The sequence below is a fragment of the Apis mellifera genome, linkage group LG8 (assembly GCF_003254395.2).
Source record: "Apis mellifera strain DH4 linkage group LG8, Amel_HAv3.1, whole genome shotgun sequence".
Lineage (NCBI taxonomy): Eukaryota > Metazoa > Arthropoda > Insecta > Hymenoptera > Apidae > Apis > Apis mellifera.
Genome location: NC_037645.1, coordinates 1,188,697 through 1,203,797, shown reverse-complemented (window position 1 = coordinate 1,203,797; position 15,101 = coordinate 1,188,697). Strand labels below are relative to the sequence as shown.

The 15,101-nt window shown below is 25.6% G+C and overlaps 2 protein-coding genes across 6 annotated transcripts; both read left to right on the top strand.

The window, feature by feature from the left end:
* The first annotated feature begins 3,848 nt into the window (after nucleotides 1-3,848).
* LOC107963995 (serine protease 7) lies at nucleotides 3,849-7,828 on the top strand. The gene is made up of 6 exons (XM_016913692.2): nucleotides 3,849-4,713; nucleotides 4,952-5,757; nucleotides 6,174-6,327; nucleotides 6,423-6,700; nucleotides 7,170-7,381; nucleotides 7,478-7,828. The coding sequence occupies exons 1-6, from the start codon at nucleotides 4,349-4,351 to the stop codon at nucleotides 7,595-7,597; spliced, it is 1,935 nt and encodes a 644-aa protein (XP_016769181.1). The 5' UTR covers nucleotides 3,849-4,348; the 3' UTR covers nucleotides 7,598-7,828.
* Nucleotides 7,829-10,261: 2,433 nt separating this feature from the next.
* Nucleotides 10,262-14,713, top strand: LOC100576326 (phenoloxidase-activating factor 2). Of its 5 annotated transcripts, none has more exons than XM_016913694.2 (7): nucleotides 10,315-10,417; nucleotides 11,854-11,927; nucleotides 12,373-12,696; nucleotides 13,265-13,561; nucleotides 13,642-13,910; nucleotides 14,137-14,300; nucleotides 14,385-14,713. In XM_016913694.2, the coding sequence occupies exons 3-7, from the start codon at nucleotides 12,383-12,385 to the stop codon at nucleotides 14,592-14,594; spliced, it is 1,254 nt and encodes a 417-aa protein (XP_016769183.2). In that variant the 5' UTR covers nucleotides 10,315-10,417; nucleotides 11,854-11,927; nucleotides 12,373-12,382; the 3' UTR covers nucleotides 14,595-14,713. The 5 variants fall into 5 exon arrangements, with proteins under 5 accessions (XP_016769185.2, XP_016769182.2, XP_016769183.2 ...); XM_016913697.2 differs by having other exon boundaries at nucleotides 10,325-10,417; nucleotides 12,373-12,651; XM_026442086.1 differs by lacking the exon at nucleotides 10,315-10,417 and adding an exon at nucleotides 11,666-11,680.
* The last annotated feature ends 388 nt before the right edge of the window (nucleotides 14,714-15,101 follow it).

Genomic DNA, 15,101 nt, shown 5'->3' with positions numbered 1-15,101 from the left:
TTCTTAATCGAGTATATCTTGAATATACTTTATTTAACTAAAGTGTTTAGATTGTTATAATTAATATGTATTCTTAAATGGAAATTCAAACAAAAAAATTTTATTCCGTATTTTTATTTATTTTCACGTATAATATAAACTCTTATCCATTATATAATTGATAATTGATTATTATATAATTGAAAATTATCCAAATTCACACATATATTTGACAAATTTTCAACTTTAATTTATTAAAAAAATCTTAAATAAAAAAATTTTATTTTGTATTCTCAATTTATTTTTGCATATAAAATTAACTTTTTTCTAATTGTATGTATATCACTATTTACGTGACATCTTTCACAGAGAAGAAGTTTACGAAGCTCGTTCGTTTGATTTTTAATTTATAGGACTCTATGATGCTTGTTATTTTCGAGCAATAATTAAATAGAAATAGAATCACGTACGATTTTTCAATCTTATATACGATTCTAGATGCATAATTATTTTGAAACTAAAGAAAGAGCCTCTCTCGTTCCTGCGAATCTGACCACAAGCTTCAACGAAGGTCAAATCGAACGAAGGATAATGCTAGCCGTAGTGTTTACATTCTTTTGTTTTTTGGTACTTCGATAGCTGATGGCCGGATTCTTGCCTCTTTTCAGGCGGAGAAAGCTTTTTTTTTGTTTCTTGGTTTATCGATCTTTTACAGAATACACAACACACGAGTCGAATTAAACAACGAACGCAAAATATTATTTATATATTTAACATGGATAGACGAGCGCGTAAATATTAATTTCATTATTATATTGATTTTGATTTTGAAATTTAAGTTAGGCAATCATTTAATATATTTTTTATATATTAGTCTGAGTATGGTTGAAAGTTGATTATTCGAACTAATTAAAAAAGATTTGTTTTATATAATTTAAAGAAAAGAAATTTTCGGAACGTATTATATCAAGTGAAAATAACGTAAAATTAATTATTTTTAAATACAGTTTAATTTACAATCCTAAAATAAATATACAAGTATAAATATTTTCAAAATAAGTATTTATACAAAATTTATTTTTTTTTTTTTGTATTCGTTCGTAACAATTTTCATTATATCTTTTAAACAATGTTCGGATAATCAAAGTTTCCTTGTAATTCCTTTCTCGTGTTTATATATTTTTGTAACTAGTGACAATTTTTGTAACTAGGTTTAAGCTAGTTTAGAATTCTAGTTAAATTTAATGAAGTTTGGGCAATTTTTCAGAGATTTTGAATTGAAGTTTAATATTAGTTAAATATTATTATTTAATATTTAAGTATTTAAACCAGAACAGAATAGTTGTTTTTCTTAAAATTTGGTCGATTTTGCAACTTGTAATCTAACAGTTACTTTGTTGTATGCAGAAGCATATAATATAGCATAGATTAGACGTCTAAAGAGATAAGAAGTAACTTCCTGGGCGGTCTTGAAATCGAGTTACTATTATTTTGTGCAATTTAATATCATTTCGAATGACTTGCTAAGGTTTTTTGTCTCTGTGCATGTTAAAAAGAATGGAACGATCATTCTGTCCTTTTTAGTAAGTTGTATTGCTCAACTATACACGTATTTCTTTAACTTAGAATTCTTATAAAATGTATAACTTTAATTTGTAATTTCAAAAAATTTATATTGAACTGAGGTAAGACAATTCATAAATATGTGTACATTGATATATAATTATATATTATTATTATTAATATTCTTTTACGGCTATGTTCCTATTATGCAATAATAATTGATACGTTTACGTTAGTTAGGATATTATTATGTATAGAAGTAAGAAATGACAATATATTCTCCGAGACACGTCAATACATTTGACTGTCAAATTAATTGCACTCGAATATTTGTATATGATATATTATTGACTGTGCGTAAGGAGAAAAAGACTCATAGCGTTTAACAAATTCCGATTGCGAAATCAAACGATAGCTCGCATATCATCGTTGTCTTTCTTTTTTGATTTTATAACAAATTATCTAAAGATTTACAACGATACTTACGTTATTTTTTTTTTTTATTTCTTTTTATTTTATTTTATTTTTTTTTATGTTGAGTTTATCAATGTGAAGTAGTTTATTAGTGCAACGAAGTAATGAAAATTAATATTTCTATATAGTATATATATATATATACACACATATATATATATATATATATATATATATATATATATATATATATATATATATATATAGTATTTCTTATACTTTCTTATACAAAATATGAATTGTTTATAAAGATGTTGTATTTCTAATATTTATATATTATAATTGATAGTTGTAATTAAGTATTATCGTTCAAAAGTGATACATTACAAAGAGTCCAAAGAGAATATTAACATTAAGATCATTAAAACGCCAGCACAAACAGACAGAAATTTCTCTTCGTGTGACTAATAATTTTTTTTTTTTTACATATATATATGTAAAAAAAAGAAATCACGATAGAAATAATTAAGAAAGAAAACCATCTTGCGATTGCTGTTGCCAGCGTCACTCGTATAAAAGATGATTCACAATAAAACGCGAGATGACGTTACCGTAATCTGATGCCAGTGTGACTTATGATTATGAGTGGCAGGTGATAACGTAATAATAGCAGCTAGAATAGAGTCACAGGCGTACAAGAGGTGTAGCTAATTTCGACGTTTATTAACGCTGGTAGTATTCTTTATTTGTTCACGATTTCGTTCATCATCTATAACGTATAATACCCCACCCCCGATGATATCCAACCAGAATTGTACAAATGTTAATTTCCACGCGATATATATTCTTTTCATCGCATGTTCTGTCCTTTATCGAGCACATTGTAATGGCGAGCCGATCGAATGGTTATAAATCTTGGCAAATCTTCGAATTGAAAATGAAAAAAAAAAAGAAAAGATATCGATTCCTCTAATTTGTTGATGATAAAAATCTAACGTATGAATGATTTGTTTATTTTTTTTTGAATTTATGCGAATCAAAAGTGAATATTTATATTTTACTTTGATTTTTGATATTTTACTACTGATTTGTTCGCCATTTTTGCATTGTAATTTTAGAGTACATTTTTGTGTACCACTGTCATATTTGTATCTAATTATTTTTCTTATTATTAATGTTATTTGTATTATTATTATTATTATATTATATTATATTATTATTAATATTATGTTATCGGCGTGTCATTATTTAAGTGTATGTAGTCTGATAATTTGTATCATGATTTATAAAAGAAATAATGTTTATAAAAGAATAATTGCAATTCAAACAAGTATACTTCTTTTATTTTAAAGTAATTGAAGAGTATATAGAAGAAAAAAAAATTAAATCTGCCAGTAAAAAGAGCCAAGGTTTGTTTAATTTAACTATATTGTTCTTGGTATGAATTTATTGTTTTTATCGAGTATTAAAACAAAAAAATAAATTTTATAACGTTATTTTTCTACATTTCTGTCAATTGCCACTATTAAAACGCGCTTTGCACTGGAAAGATAGTACAAGTGAACGTTTTTCCTGCCTTTTTTTCCTTTTATCATAATCCTAGCCCAGAAAAAAAAAATAACGTAGAGATACATATAATCATCGCGAGTAAAAAATGAAGAAAAGAATAATATATTTTACAGGTAAACTATCGACTGTTGTTGTATGACAATGGATTTCATGGAAACGGTTCACATTTTATGATGGTACACGCATCGACAAACGCAAATCGTTTCGCGCGTTTTTAACACGATAGAAGCAATCAATCTTATATAATCAAATTCTATACATTTGCTATCTCGAAGGAAATTAAAATAAAATAGAATTTTCTTTTTCTTTTTTTAATTCGATATTACATTTCAAATTTAATTTTTTAAATCCATATTACAAGTGCAAGTAATTTATTGATCGTTCAACGTAACGTAAATGCACTTTATTTGTATCGCAATCGGGCATCTGGTCGGCGAATGTGGACAATATTTTATACCGGTAAACTTAACGTTCATCAATGGTTTGTTAGGTAAATAGGTCATTCATTGTATTCGTTGCGAGTTGTGCGAATAATCGTTTAAATACATTTTATTGTAAAAGAATCTAGCGTGTCAAAGAGCCCTTGATTAAATATACAACAATTCCTTTAGAAAAAAAATTTTGTTGTTTGATGAACGACGTGCGCGGAAACATTAATTTTATCTGGTTATATGTTTGGCTGGGTCGATAAATCATGATATACCATCATCATTGTGTAAAAAAAAAAAAAAAAAATTGACAATTGATCCATATAACAAAATATCTATTAGCGTTGAATGTATGAATCTGTATATTCTTCTATGCGTTAGAGGAGGAAATATCGATGCATCCTGTATACATAAAAACGTTGACTGGCGTTAAAAATCGTTCACTAGTAAACGAGCCAGCGAGTGGGAAACAAGCCATGTTGCGACTCTTCACGTTGGCATACGCTGTCACGATTCTATTAATGATTTCAAAGGCATTAAACAAGTCGAATAAAGGCATGGTGAGAACGTTAGACAATTCATTTCACAAGGAATCTCCTTCTTTATTTCTGTTTCATTTACTTAAATTAAAAAAGAAGCTTAACAAAATAGAACAAGTGCCTACTACACCACCTACTGCGGATTGCATTTGTGTGCCTTATTATCTTTGCGATGCTAATCGTACCATAATTGCGGGTGGTACTGTACCAATCGATATTCGGTGAGTTTTTTTATTTTTTTATAAAAATATCGGGGAATTTATAACAAGAACAGTCTGTCCACAATTATCCACATTAAATCACAATTTCTTTATTTAAAGTATAAATGGTAAATAAGTATAAATTTTTTATCAATATCTTATTAAAATTTAAAGATAGAAAAAAGATGAAAATTAATAAGAATCTTTTATTAAGAATTTCTGATTAGTTCACTTCTGATCACTTTTGATTTCAAAACAGATATCGGAGATGCACAGGAGATTTAGAAGTATGTTGTCGTCCATCAAATATTACTACCACAACGATGCGAACCACTACAAAAGCAACAACTACCACGAAAGCACCAACTACCACTACAAAGGCAACTACGACCACTTCGACTCTTCCACCGGTGATTTTTCCAACTAACACAGAATTACCACCTGCTCCAATATGTGTTTGTGTGCTTGTGTCTCAATGCGATCCAAACGGTGTCATCGGCACGTCTGGAGAAGGTGTGATCAATCCTCGTTCGCAATACATACAGTGTCCCATTAGCAATATGGTTTGTTGCAAACCAGCCAGTGTAATCCAATATTCATACCCTCCGCCTGTCTCGTCGCAAATTTGTCTTTTATGTGGGAACGCAGTCCAGTGTAGCAATGGCGTTGTGATCCCTGTAAACGTTGGAATTGTGAATCCTTTAGTGACTTACGGACAACAGACGTGCCCTGTACCTACCTCCTGTTGTCAAGGAATAAATCCATCGTATGGGAATGGGATTCCAGTGGTTATCGGATCCATTAGAAATCCTGGAACCTCTCAGGCTTGTTATTGCATGAAGAGTTGGCTGTGCGCGCCAGGAAACTCTGTTAGCTTCGATGGCGCTGGTGTCATTGATCCGAGGTTCTCTGCGTGTGGAACTGTGGATGAAGTTTGTTGTCGACCTGTTGCTATTAATGTAGCAAGAAATCGTGACTTTCAAGAATCAAGAGAGAATATAATAAACGGGGAAGCTTCGTTCTCGCAAATTGGATGTGGTATACAAAACAAAACGTATGCGACAGGTAGATACTAGATTAATATTTTTTGAAACTTTTTTGAATCCCTTTCTTGTAATAGTTGAATAACCTATCTTTTATTTTTAATTTACAATTTATTCGTACTAATTATTCGTACTAATAAATTATATCGTATAACAGTAAGTAGTTTAAATAATTAAGTAGTTAACAATAGTTGTTATTGTTTAAGTGAAAAATGGGATAATTCTATCTTTGTCACATTGTTTCTGTCTCATTTCATTTGACGCAAAGTAAAATTACCTTAATAATTTAATAAATAATCGTCAATCGATATTTTTGTATATTATTTATATTTGTTTCGATTTCTAGAATCAATTTTCCAAAAAAATTAACACATTAATCCATGAATATACTAAAGAAAATTCTATTTTATCGTAACTAGCTGTTTTCTTTATTCACAGCCCAACCTGTAGATACTGGAAAAACATATTTCGCAGAGTTTCCGTGGATGGTAGCTTTACTAACAATACAATCGGACGGTAAATATTTATTTCAATGTGGAGGATCTATGATTACAAATAGTGCTATTCTTACAGCTGCGCATTGTGTTACGAAGTAAGCAAATTATGTTAATTTTGTAATAAAATATATATGAATTTAATTATTGAAAATTAAAATCGACGATAAAAAATTTTTTAAAATCTCGTTAGTTTAGGAAATAATAGACCGATAGCGCGTTTTGGTCAGTGGGATTTAAAATATCAACCTGGCGATCAACCAGTGCCTTTTCAAGAAGCGAACATAAAAATCATAGTAACGCATCCTCAGTTTTATAGTGCTGCTTTGTTTAATGACATAGCAGTAGTCATTTTAAACGCACCGGTAAAACAGAATGTAAATGTTGTTCCTATTTGTATACCGCAACAAGGATTGATATTTCCTCCTGGTATTAGGTGCATTGGTACAGGTTGGGGAAAAAACTCATTTGGTAACTATTATTATCATATTTATATATTTTTTTTCTTTATTAATATAATTTTGTTACAAATTTATAAAATTTAATTTTATAAAACTTTGTATTTGATATTTTGAAATATCGATCGCGCAAAAAATCAATATTTTGATTATATATATATGTATATATATTCTCTATGATTTTGATTATGATTTTGATTATAATTTTAATTTAATATTCAAATAAAATCTAGTTACTTTTGTTTTATTCAAAAGAAAAAAATTTTTTATAATTTATAACAATTTATATATTCACCTAATTTATATTTATTTATATATTTATCTATAATCATTTATACATACTTAGATATTTTTTATTTTTTGCTATATTGATGTTATCACGTGTGACATAAGAATAAGGCTTAAAAGAATGTATTTGAATGTATTAATAAATCTATTCTATACATAACCTAGTTTTACTAATTAAAATCTTTATGATGCAGGTGGAACATATCAATCTGAACTACGAAAAGTGGAGGTTCCTATTGTGAATAGAATTGATTGTCAAAATCGGCTTCGAACATCAAAATTGGGACCATATTTTCAACTACATAGTTCGTTCATTTGCGCAGGGGGCGAGACAAATAGGGACACGTGTCAGGGAGATGGTGGTGGACCTTTGGTATGTCCCACAGCTACAGGACAATACTTTCAGGTATTGGTTTATTGCAAATAGTATGGATTACAGATGTTACTAAAAAAAAAAAAAAAAAGAAAAAGCAACGACATTGAGAGACTTTCTTTTTTCTAGGCTGGTATAATATCTTGGGGAATTGGTTGCGGATCGTCGAATTTACCTGCTGTTTATACGAATGTGGCACAATTCACAGAATGGATCAATCAACAGTTGGCAACTTACGGGGCGAGATAAAAAAATTTAACGTGTTTTACAAGTCTTTATCTAGTCTTTTTTTGTTTTTTTATTATATATATTTTGATGCATTTTCAGATAAAATTATATACGATTAATAAAAAAAAAAAAAACAAAATAAATAAATGATGAAAAATAATTGTTTCTGATAAATTTATAAAAAATAATTATATTTTAGTGATTAAATTAATAAGAGCTGTTCCAAAGATATATAAAATCATCTTCATGATAGAAATTATTTTTAAATTATTTTTTCTATTGTGGTCCATCCTAAATTATTTTCTCAATTTAAAATTCAGAATAAATATAATTATACAATATACGTCCAATATTTTTATAATATTATAATAGACATAAATTATAAATTATTTTCTAACATTATAAATTATGTTTTATGAAATTGTCTTCTTAGAAATATATTATAAAAATAATATATTATAAAAAAAAATATTAGGAATATTAATCGAAAAAAAAGTAAACACGAAATTTTTCCAGCTAATTAAATTTTTATGATATTATATATATGTGAAATATTTATCTTTATTATATTTTACCTTTATATATTTACTTGTTGCAGTTGCCATTTTTTTGGATTTTTAATCATTTTTTCAACAGTTTATTAAATTTTAGAGATACTTATTTTATATATACTTACCTCTTAAATTAAAATTCATTTTTTGCCATTAATTGAAGTTAATATATCTCGCTATAATTTAATTTACAAAAAAAATATTGAACTACGTAAGTCAAAAAATTATCAATATATATTATTAATATATATAATCAAAATTATTCAATATATATATTATCTTTAAAGAAAATAATAAAAATATAGCATTAATAATTAATTATCCTATGTTTATTTTTTTCTATATTGGAATTTGTTTATAATTGCACTTTTATTTTATTTTCTGCACTATTATATTTAATAGAATAAAGTTAAAAATTGAGCTTTTAGCGCCATCTTTTGAGTATCAAAATATTTTTTTAAAAAATATTTAAGAGATGGCGCTGATTGTCAATTCTACTTTATTTTATCTTTGATTCTCAAGAATTCTCAAGAGATGGCGCTGATTGTTAATTCTATTTTATTCTATCTTTGATTCTCAAGAGATGGCGCTGATTGTTAATTCTATTTTATTCTATCTTTGATTCTCAAGAGATGGCGTTATCGTTTAATTCTAAGCCTAGCTATTCTTTTTTATTATTTGTTTTTCTTTGATTCTCAAGAGATGGCGTTATCGTTTAATTCTAAGCCTATCTATTATTTTTTATTATTTGTTTTTCTTATCTATATTCATGTTTTATATTCTAAGGCACTCTAAAGATGGCGCCACTGGTTCTCTAAATTTCTGTATCTCTATTCTTTAACTATTTAGTTTCTTTGTCTATACTTACTATTGGCGCATGATCATGAGACGCGATATAAGATATTAATTGGATATAATTGCATCATTTTTCTTTCAAATTTACAATGTATTTTAATCTTTAATATCTAAAAAATAGATATTATATTTTCTGCTTCGCAAAACAGTATATATTAATACTATATAAGACAATATTACAAAATATTTTGTAATCAATCATATTTCTTTTATTTCTTGTCTGTTTTTTATATTGAAATTTAGTTTAAATTTTAATTATCGTGATTTCTTTTTTTAGCCGAATAATGCTGATAATTTTGAGAATGAGATTAAAATGGACTTAATGGATTAAAATATAAAAGAATGCATTGAATTTTAGAATCTGTTTTATATTTAATCTATGATAATATTTTACTAGTTTTTTATTAGTAGTTTGCTCATCTATTATCGATAATATGTATGCTATAATATATTACAATGTAATCGTAAAATCTGCATTTAATGTCATTAACGAAAATACATTGTTATGAATTTTTTTTAAAATTCATCTAAATTATTATATTATAGCATAATTATAATATTTGATACAAAATAAATAGAGCAAATATAATTCATATCATTTTTACGAGTAAAAAATTCAAAATAATAAAAAAAATAAAATTATAATAACTAAAATAGTTTCATTATTATTTTACAATAATTTTGAATAAATTAAATAATTCTAAGAAATAAAATCAAGTCCGACAAGGAATGTAGGTATTTAACCTTAATGTAAAAAAAAAAAAAAAATTCCAAGAAATACATTAAATGCCAAACACGTTTAGAAGCAATTGATTCAAGTTAAACGATGCAATCTTAAATCTTTAATAAAAAAAGAAAATATATAAATAGAATGTTATTGATTTTTTTGGCTTTTCGTCAATAAATATGTAAATTATTCATTGAAATAATTTTAGATTCGCATGAAATACAATTAGTAGTGCAAATTTTTTGTTTGTTTAATTTACTACATATATATAATAATATAATAAACAGTAAATTAAAAGGTATATCAAAAAATCTTTATTAATTTAAATCTTTATTATTAAACTATTAAAAATTTCATAAATTACGTCAATAAAAAAAATTGTGATAATTCCAAGAAATCTATTTTAATATTATAATTGCATAACGGCATGGGAAATACCATCTAAGTACTTACCTTGACCAACAAGATAATTCAGTATTCAATGGTTTCAGCATAATATATAAGTATATGTGAATATATATACAAACATTTGCTGTAAGACAAGATCATGAAATCATGAACAATGGAGGGGGCAATTCTTATATATATATGCTCGATGCTTGGCTGCTGTGTATGTAAACGAAGAAATTGCGGTCCGAACGTTCGACACATCACGCTTGTTCGTTGTTCTTTGAAGAGAAAATTCAATTTTTGACATTTAAGATAATCGTAAGTACTTTATGTTTTTTTTATATATATGCACAATTGTATATTTATTAGAAAATTTTTGTTATAAAATTAAATAATTAATAATAATATGAATTCATCATTACTACGTAAAAAAATTTATTATAATCTATTGAATTAAAAAGATATAGATTATACTGAATTATATATAAAAATATGAGAAAAATATTTATTGAAAAATTAATCTAAATTATTTTGTTGATTCTTAGAATTGAATTTTAACGATATTAACATAATATTGTATATATTATAAATAGATATTAAATTTATATTATATTTATTATAAATATAAATATTCAAGTTTAAGTATTTTTCATAAAAGTATTCTTGAATGATCAATTTTATAAATATTGCTGTTTTTTTGTTTATATTCATTTTTTTGTCTTACTTTCTAATTCGTTTTTTATATAAGAAATTAATACACAATATTTCATTATGATATCATGTTGATATAATATATATTATGATTGTGGTCATAAAAGAGGTCAAAGTTAATCATTTTTTATATAATCTATGATTAAGAAATGAATTATTATGATGTTCATAATAATTTTTTAAGATATTTACAATATAATTATTTTCATTATTTCTTCCATGTATTCTGCTTATATTATCTAATTTTTTTTACATGTTTTTTTAAACAATTTCGATAATTCTTGGGAAATCTAAACAGGAAAATTCTAGTATTTGTTGGATAATATATTTTTCTTATGCATTCTCAATTTTTTTAAACTGAATATTCCATTGGTATTATTATTGATATTAAATATAAATTTTTTTAAATAACATTATTTAAATAATTACTTTTCTTGCCTTATAAATCATCTTTAATTAAGATGAATGGTTATAATGACATTGACAATGAATAATTAACACATGTGAATATCTTGAAAACATTACGCAGAATTAGCATAAGAAACGAGTAATGAGTCATGTTAATAATTGAACATCTTTCATAAGTTTGTACGAAACGTGTATCGTATTCTTGTTTATCTTTTGTGAAGATGAGAATTCATATCGAAATCGTGAAATCATTCTTATTTATAGTGTAAATGAAATAAATTACAATTAGTTAATAATTTTTAACGATGAACATAATTAATTTTCTAGGCAGAAATTTATCAAAATACATATTAATTCTATCATCATCTATTCGAATGTGTACAATAAAAAGACTTTAATGGAATTGCTGGAAACCCAATCAACAGGTTTTCTTCCATAAAAATATTCTGCTACTTTGATATAGTGTGTATATATATATATATATAGAAAAATTCTTTCTTTTCTTTAAAATTATTATCGATCAATTAAATAAGTACTTGATTAAATAATATTCCTTGTTTAATAAATATAAAATTATTTTCACTTTATATATTAAGACAATTGTATTTTGTATTTTAATTGCTTATTTCCGATAGAATAAAAAGTAGCATGCGTATTGGCTGAAAGTTTCATATCCACAAATCAGATCACAATAGCATGAGGGCGAATAGTATGTAAAAAATTATTTCTCTTATTTTATTTTCAATTTTATATATATAATAAGTAGTATCTATAACAAATTAAAAAAAAATATCGAATCTTCTCTATTCTACTAATGTTTTTTAACTCTTGTTGATATTTTCTTTGAAAAGTTAATACTTTTTTTGAAAAAAATGAACGAATTTAAGTAAAATGTATAATAATTCCAAAAATGCATTAAATATCTCTATTCATAAGTGAATATTATGTTTTAAAATCTTGAGAGAAATCTTGAGAAGTAAATCAACAAGTGTAGTAAAATTTATGTCCTTCAAATAAACCTGTTCGTTCTTAAAAAAGTCTGGTTATTGATACTATTTAACCGATGATTCATATACTATACTATATATGAAAACCTTTACACTTTAATCTTTTGAAACGTTTACTTAAATAACTTGAAAAATAATGTATTTCAGGATTCCAAATATGGCAATGAGGAAAATATTTTTGATATTGGGGATAGCTAGCTGTTCTATAGCTGCGCCTCAAAACAATAATTTGGATTCTTTAATAACAAATATATTTGGAACTCCTCAAAACCCGCAGATTTCGGATCCTAGCTCTACTACATCGGACACGATTTTAGGCACAGAGAATAGGCCAAAGCAACCAGAGACGAATTGTGAATGTGTACCATATTATCTGTGTCACAATGGTTCTATCTTGGAGAATGGAACAGGAATTATTGATATCAGGTTGGGTTTCGATGATGAAAGTGTCACTAAGCATCGCACATCGCGGTGAGTTCTAAAGAATAGTCTCATAACGGTTAAAATTAGCATAATTTCAAGTGATACATGATTAAAATAAGGTTGAATTTACTAATACTAAAGATATACTGTTAATTTTTTTTAATTTAATTAAACAAACATGGAACAAAGTTATTTTGCATGTACTTACAAATACAAATATTCGTAATTTAACAAATATATGGTTTTATATTTATTATATTTATTTACAGTTTATAGAAATTTACTATTTCAATATATTAATACATTTACTATTTCATGTTTTTTTGATGGAGTTTGAAAATACGAATTAATAATTTAACTTGACAATACAATGGTGATCCATATTCGGAATAATAATTGATATGAATTATTATTCTTAAAACTTAATCATATTATCACAATGATAATTATTTAAGTCTAATAAAGCATGAGACTATCTTTGAACTCTATGAAAATTATAGATTACTATAATTTTATTTTTTTCTTGCACAATCAATGTATATATATCTTGTTTTTATATCATATAATGATAATTCAAGGAAATTTTATTAATATTTTAACGTTATTAATGATGCAGGGCGCTCGGTCAGTGCGAGAATTATTTGGATGTTTGTTGTAAACCACCGGATAGAATAGAAAAAGTTACACCACCACCAGTTGAAAAGAAAGGTACCTGTGGACAAAGGCATCCTCAGGGTGTTGGTTTTAGAATTACTGGTGATGTGAATGGCGAAGCGCAATTCGGTGAATTTCCGTGGATGGTGGCTATAATAAAAGAAGAAAATATCGGTGAAGAAAAATTGAACGTCTATCAATGCGGAGGTTCATTAATTCACAAACAAGCTGTTTTAACAGCTGCTCATTGTGTACAAGGGTATAATAATCGATAATATTTTAAAATATTATTCTATCGATTTATATTTTATTATTTATAATGAAATAATTTTCAAATAGAAAGCAAGCATCTGAATTGAGAATTCGTGCTGGAGAATGGGACACGCAAACTAAGAACGAGATTTTTCCTCATCAAGATCGTAATGTGCAAAATGTTATCATTCACGAAAACTTTGCTGGCGGCACTCTTTACAACGATTTTGCTATTTTAATATTATCCGAGCCTTTGAATCTAATGGAGAACGTGGATCTTGTTTGTCTACCGGAACGAAATACTGTATTCGATGGTACTCGATGTTTCGCTAGTGGTTGGGGAAAAGATAAATTTGGTAAAGATTTAATTATTAAATTTATTTATTAGATTTAATTATATTATTTTTATATTATATTATAATTATAATATTTTATTTATTATTTTATATTATAATTATATTTTTATTTATATTTATATTTATTATATATTATAATTATATTTTATATTATAATTATAATATTTTTTTATTGGAATAATAAAAATTTATTGTATTAATAAATTAAAATATTAATTTTTTACAGGTAAGGAAGGACATTACCAGGTAATTTTAAAAAAAATTAATTTACCAGTAGTACCACACAATCAATGCCAGGATTTACTTCGAAAAACTAGATTAGGAAAATATTTTGTTCTTGATAGTAGTTTTATTTGCGCTGGTGGAGAGTCTGATAAAGATACTTGTAAGGTAATTAGAATTTATTACAAATTTAATAATATAAAAAGAAAAATATTAGCAATATAATTTCTTTTTTTTTTTAACTTTTTCTAGGGTGATGGAGGAAGTCCCCTTGTTTGTCCAAGTAATAGTAATCCTAATATATACTTGCAAGCAGGTATTGTAGCATGGGGAATTGGTTGTGGTGAAGGTGGAATTCCAGGGGTTTATGCTAATGTTGCATCTGTTCGTGATTGGATCGACGAACAAATGGCTTTTTATAATTTGGACAATACTGTATATCAGGCTCAAAAAATAAACTGATTGATTTCTCAAAATTTTATAAGTTTGTGTGCATAGAAATTGATGTTTTTCTGTGGAAAGACTGTATTCTTCGCATGCTATTTTTAAAATAATAATGTATGTGAAATTAGGTATATGTATATTGGATATATTTTTTTATATAAAATTCCTTTGATATTCAAATAATTTTTATTACAGATGCGGATCATTTTTATTATTTTTCTTCATCATACTTTTTTTTTCTATTTTTTTCAAATTTTATATTCAAAAGAATATATATAATATATATATAATATAATATAATATAATTCAGAGATTTCATTTATATAATTATATAAATTATATAAAAAATATTTTTATATTTAAAATATTATTATATTTATTTTTTATAATTTAAATTGTATTTTTTTATAATATGTAATATTATATATTCAATTACAATTACAATTTTTTTATTATGTTTTTTTTTTTTTCATATTTTGGAAATATCTAAAAACCTGCAATTACTTAGGTCGAAGACAAAAAAAG

Coding starts and splice junctions, on each gene's coding strand:
- LOC107963995 (XM_016913692.2), top strand. CDS start 4,349: ATGCATCCTGTATACATAAAAACGTTGACTGGCGTTAAAAATCGTTCA. Junction 5,758..6,173: donor AAACAAAACGTATGCGACAG/GTAGATACTAGA, acceptor CTTTATTCACAG/CCCAACCTGTAGATACTGGA. Junction 7,382..7,477: donor CTACAGGACAATACTTTCAG/GTATTGGTTTAT, acceptor TCTTTTTTCTAG/GCTGGTATAATATCTTGGGG.
- LOC100576326 (XM_016913693.2), top strand. CDS start 12,383: ATGGCAATGAGGAAAATATTTTTGATATTGGGGATAGCTAGCTGTTCT. Junction 13,562..13,641: donor GCTGCTCATTGTGTACAAGG/GTATAATAATCG, acceptor ATTTTCAAATAG/AAAGCAAGCATCTGAATTGA. Junction 14,301..14,384: donor CTGATAAAGATACTTGTAAG/GTAATTAGAATT, acceptor AACTTTTTCTAG/GGTGATGGAGGAAGTCCCCT.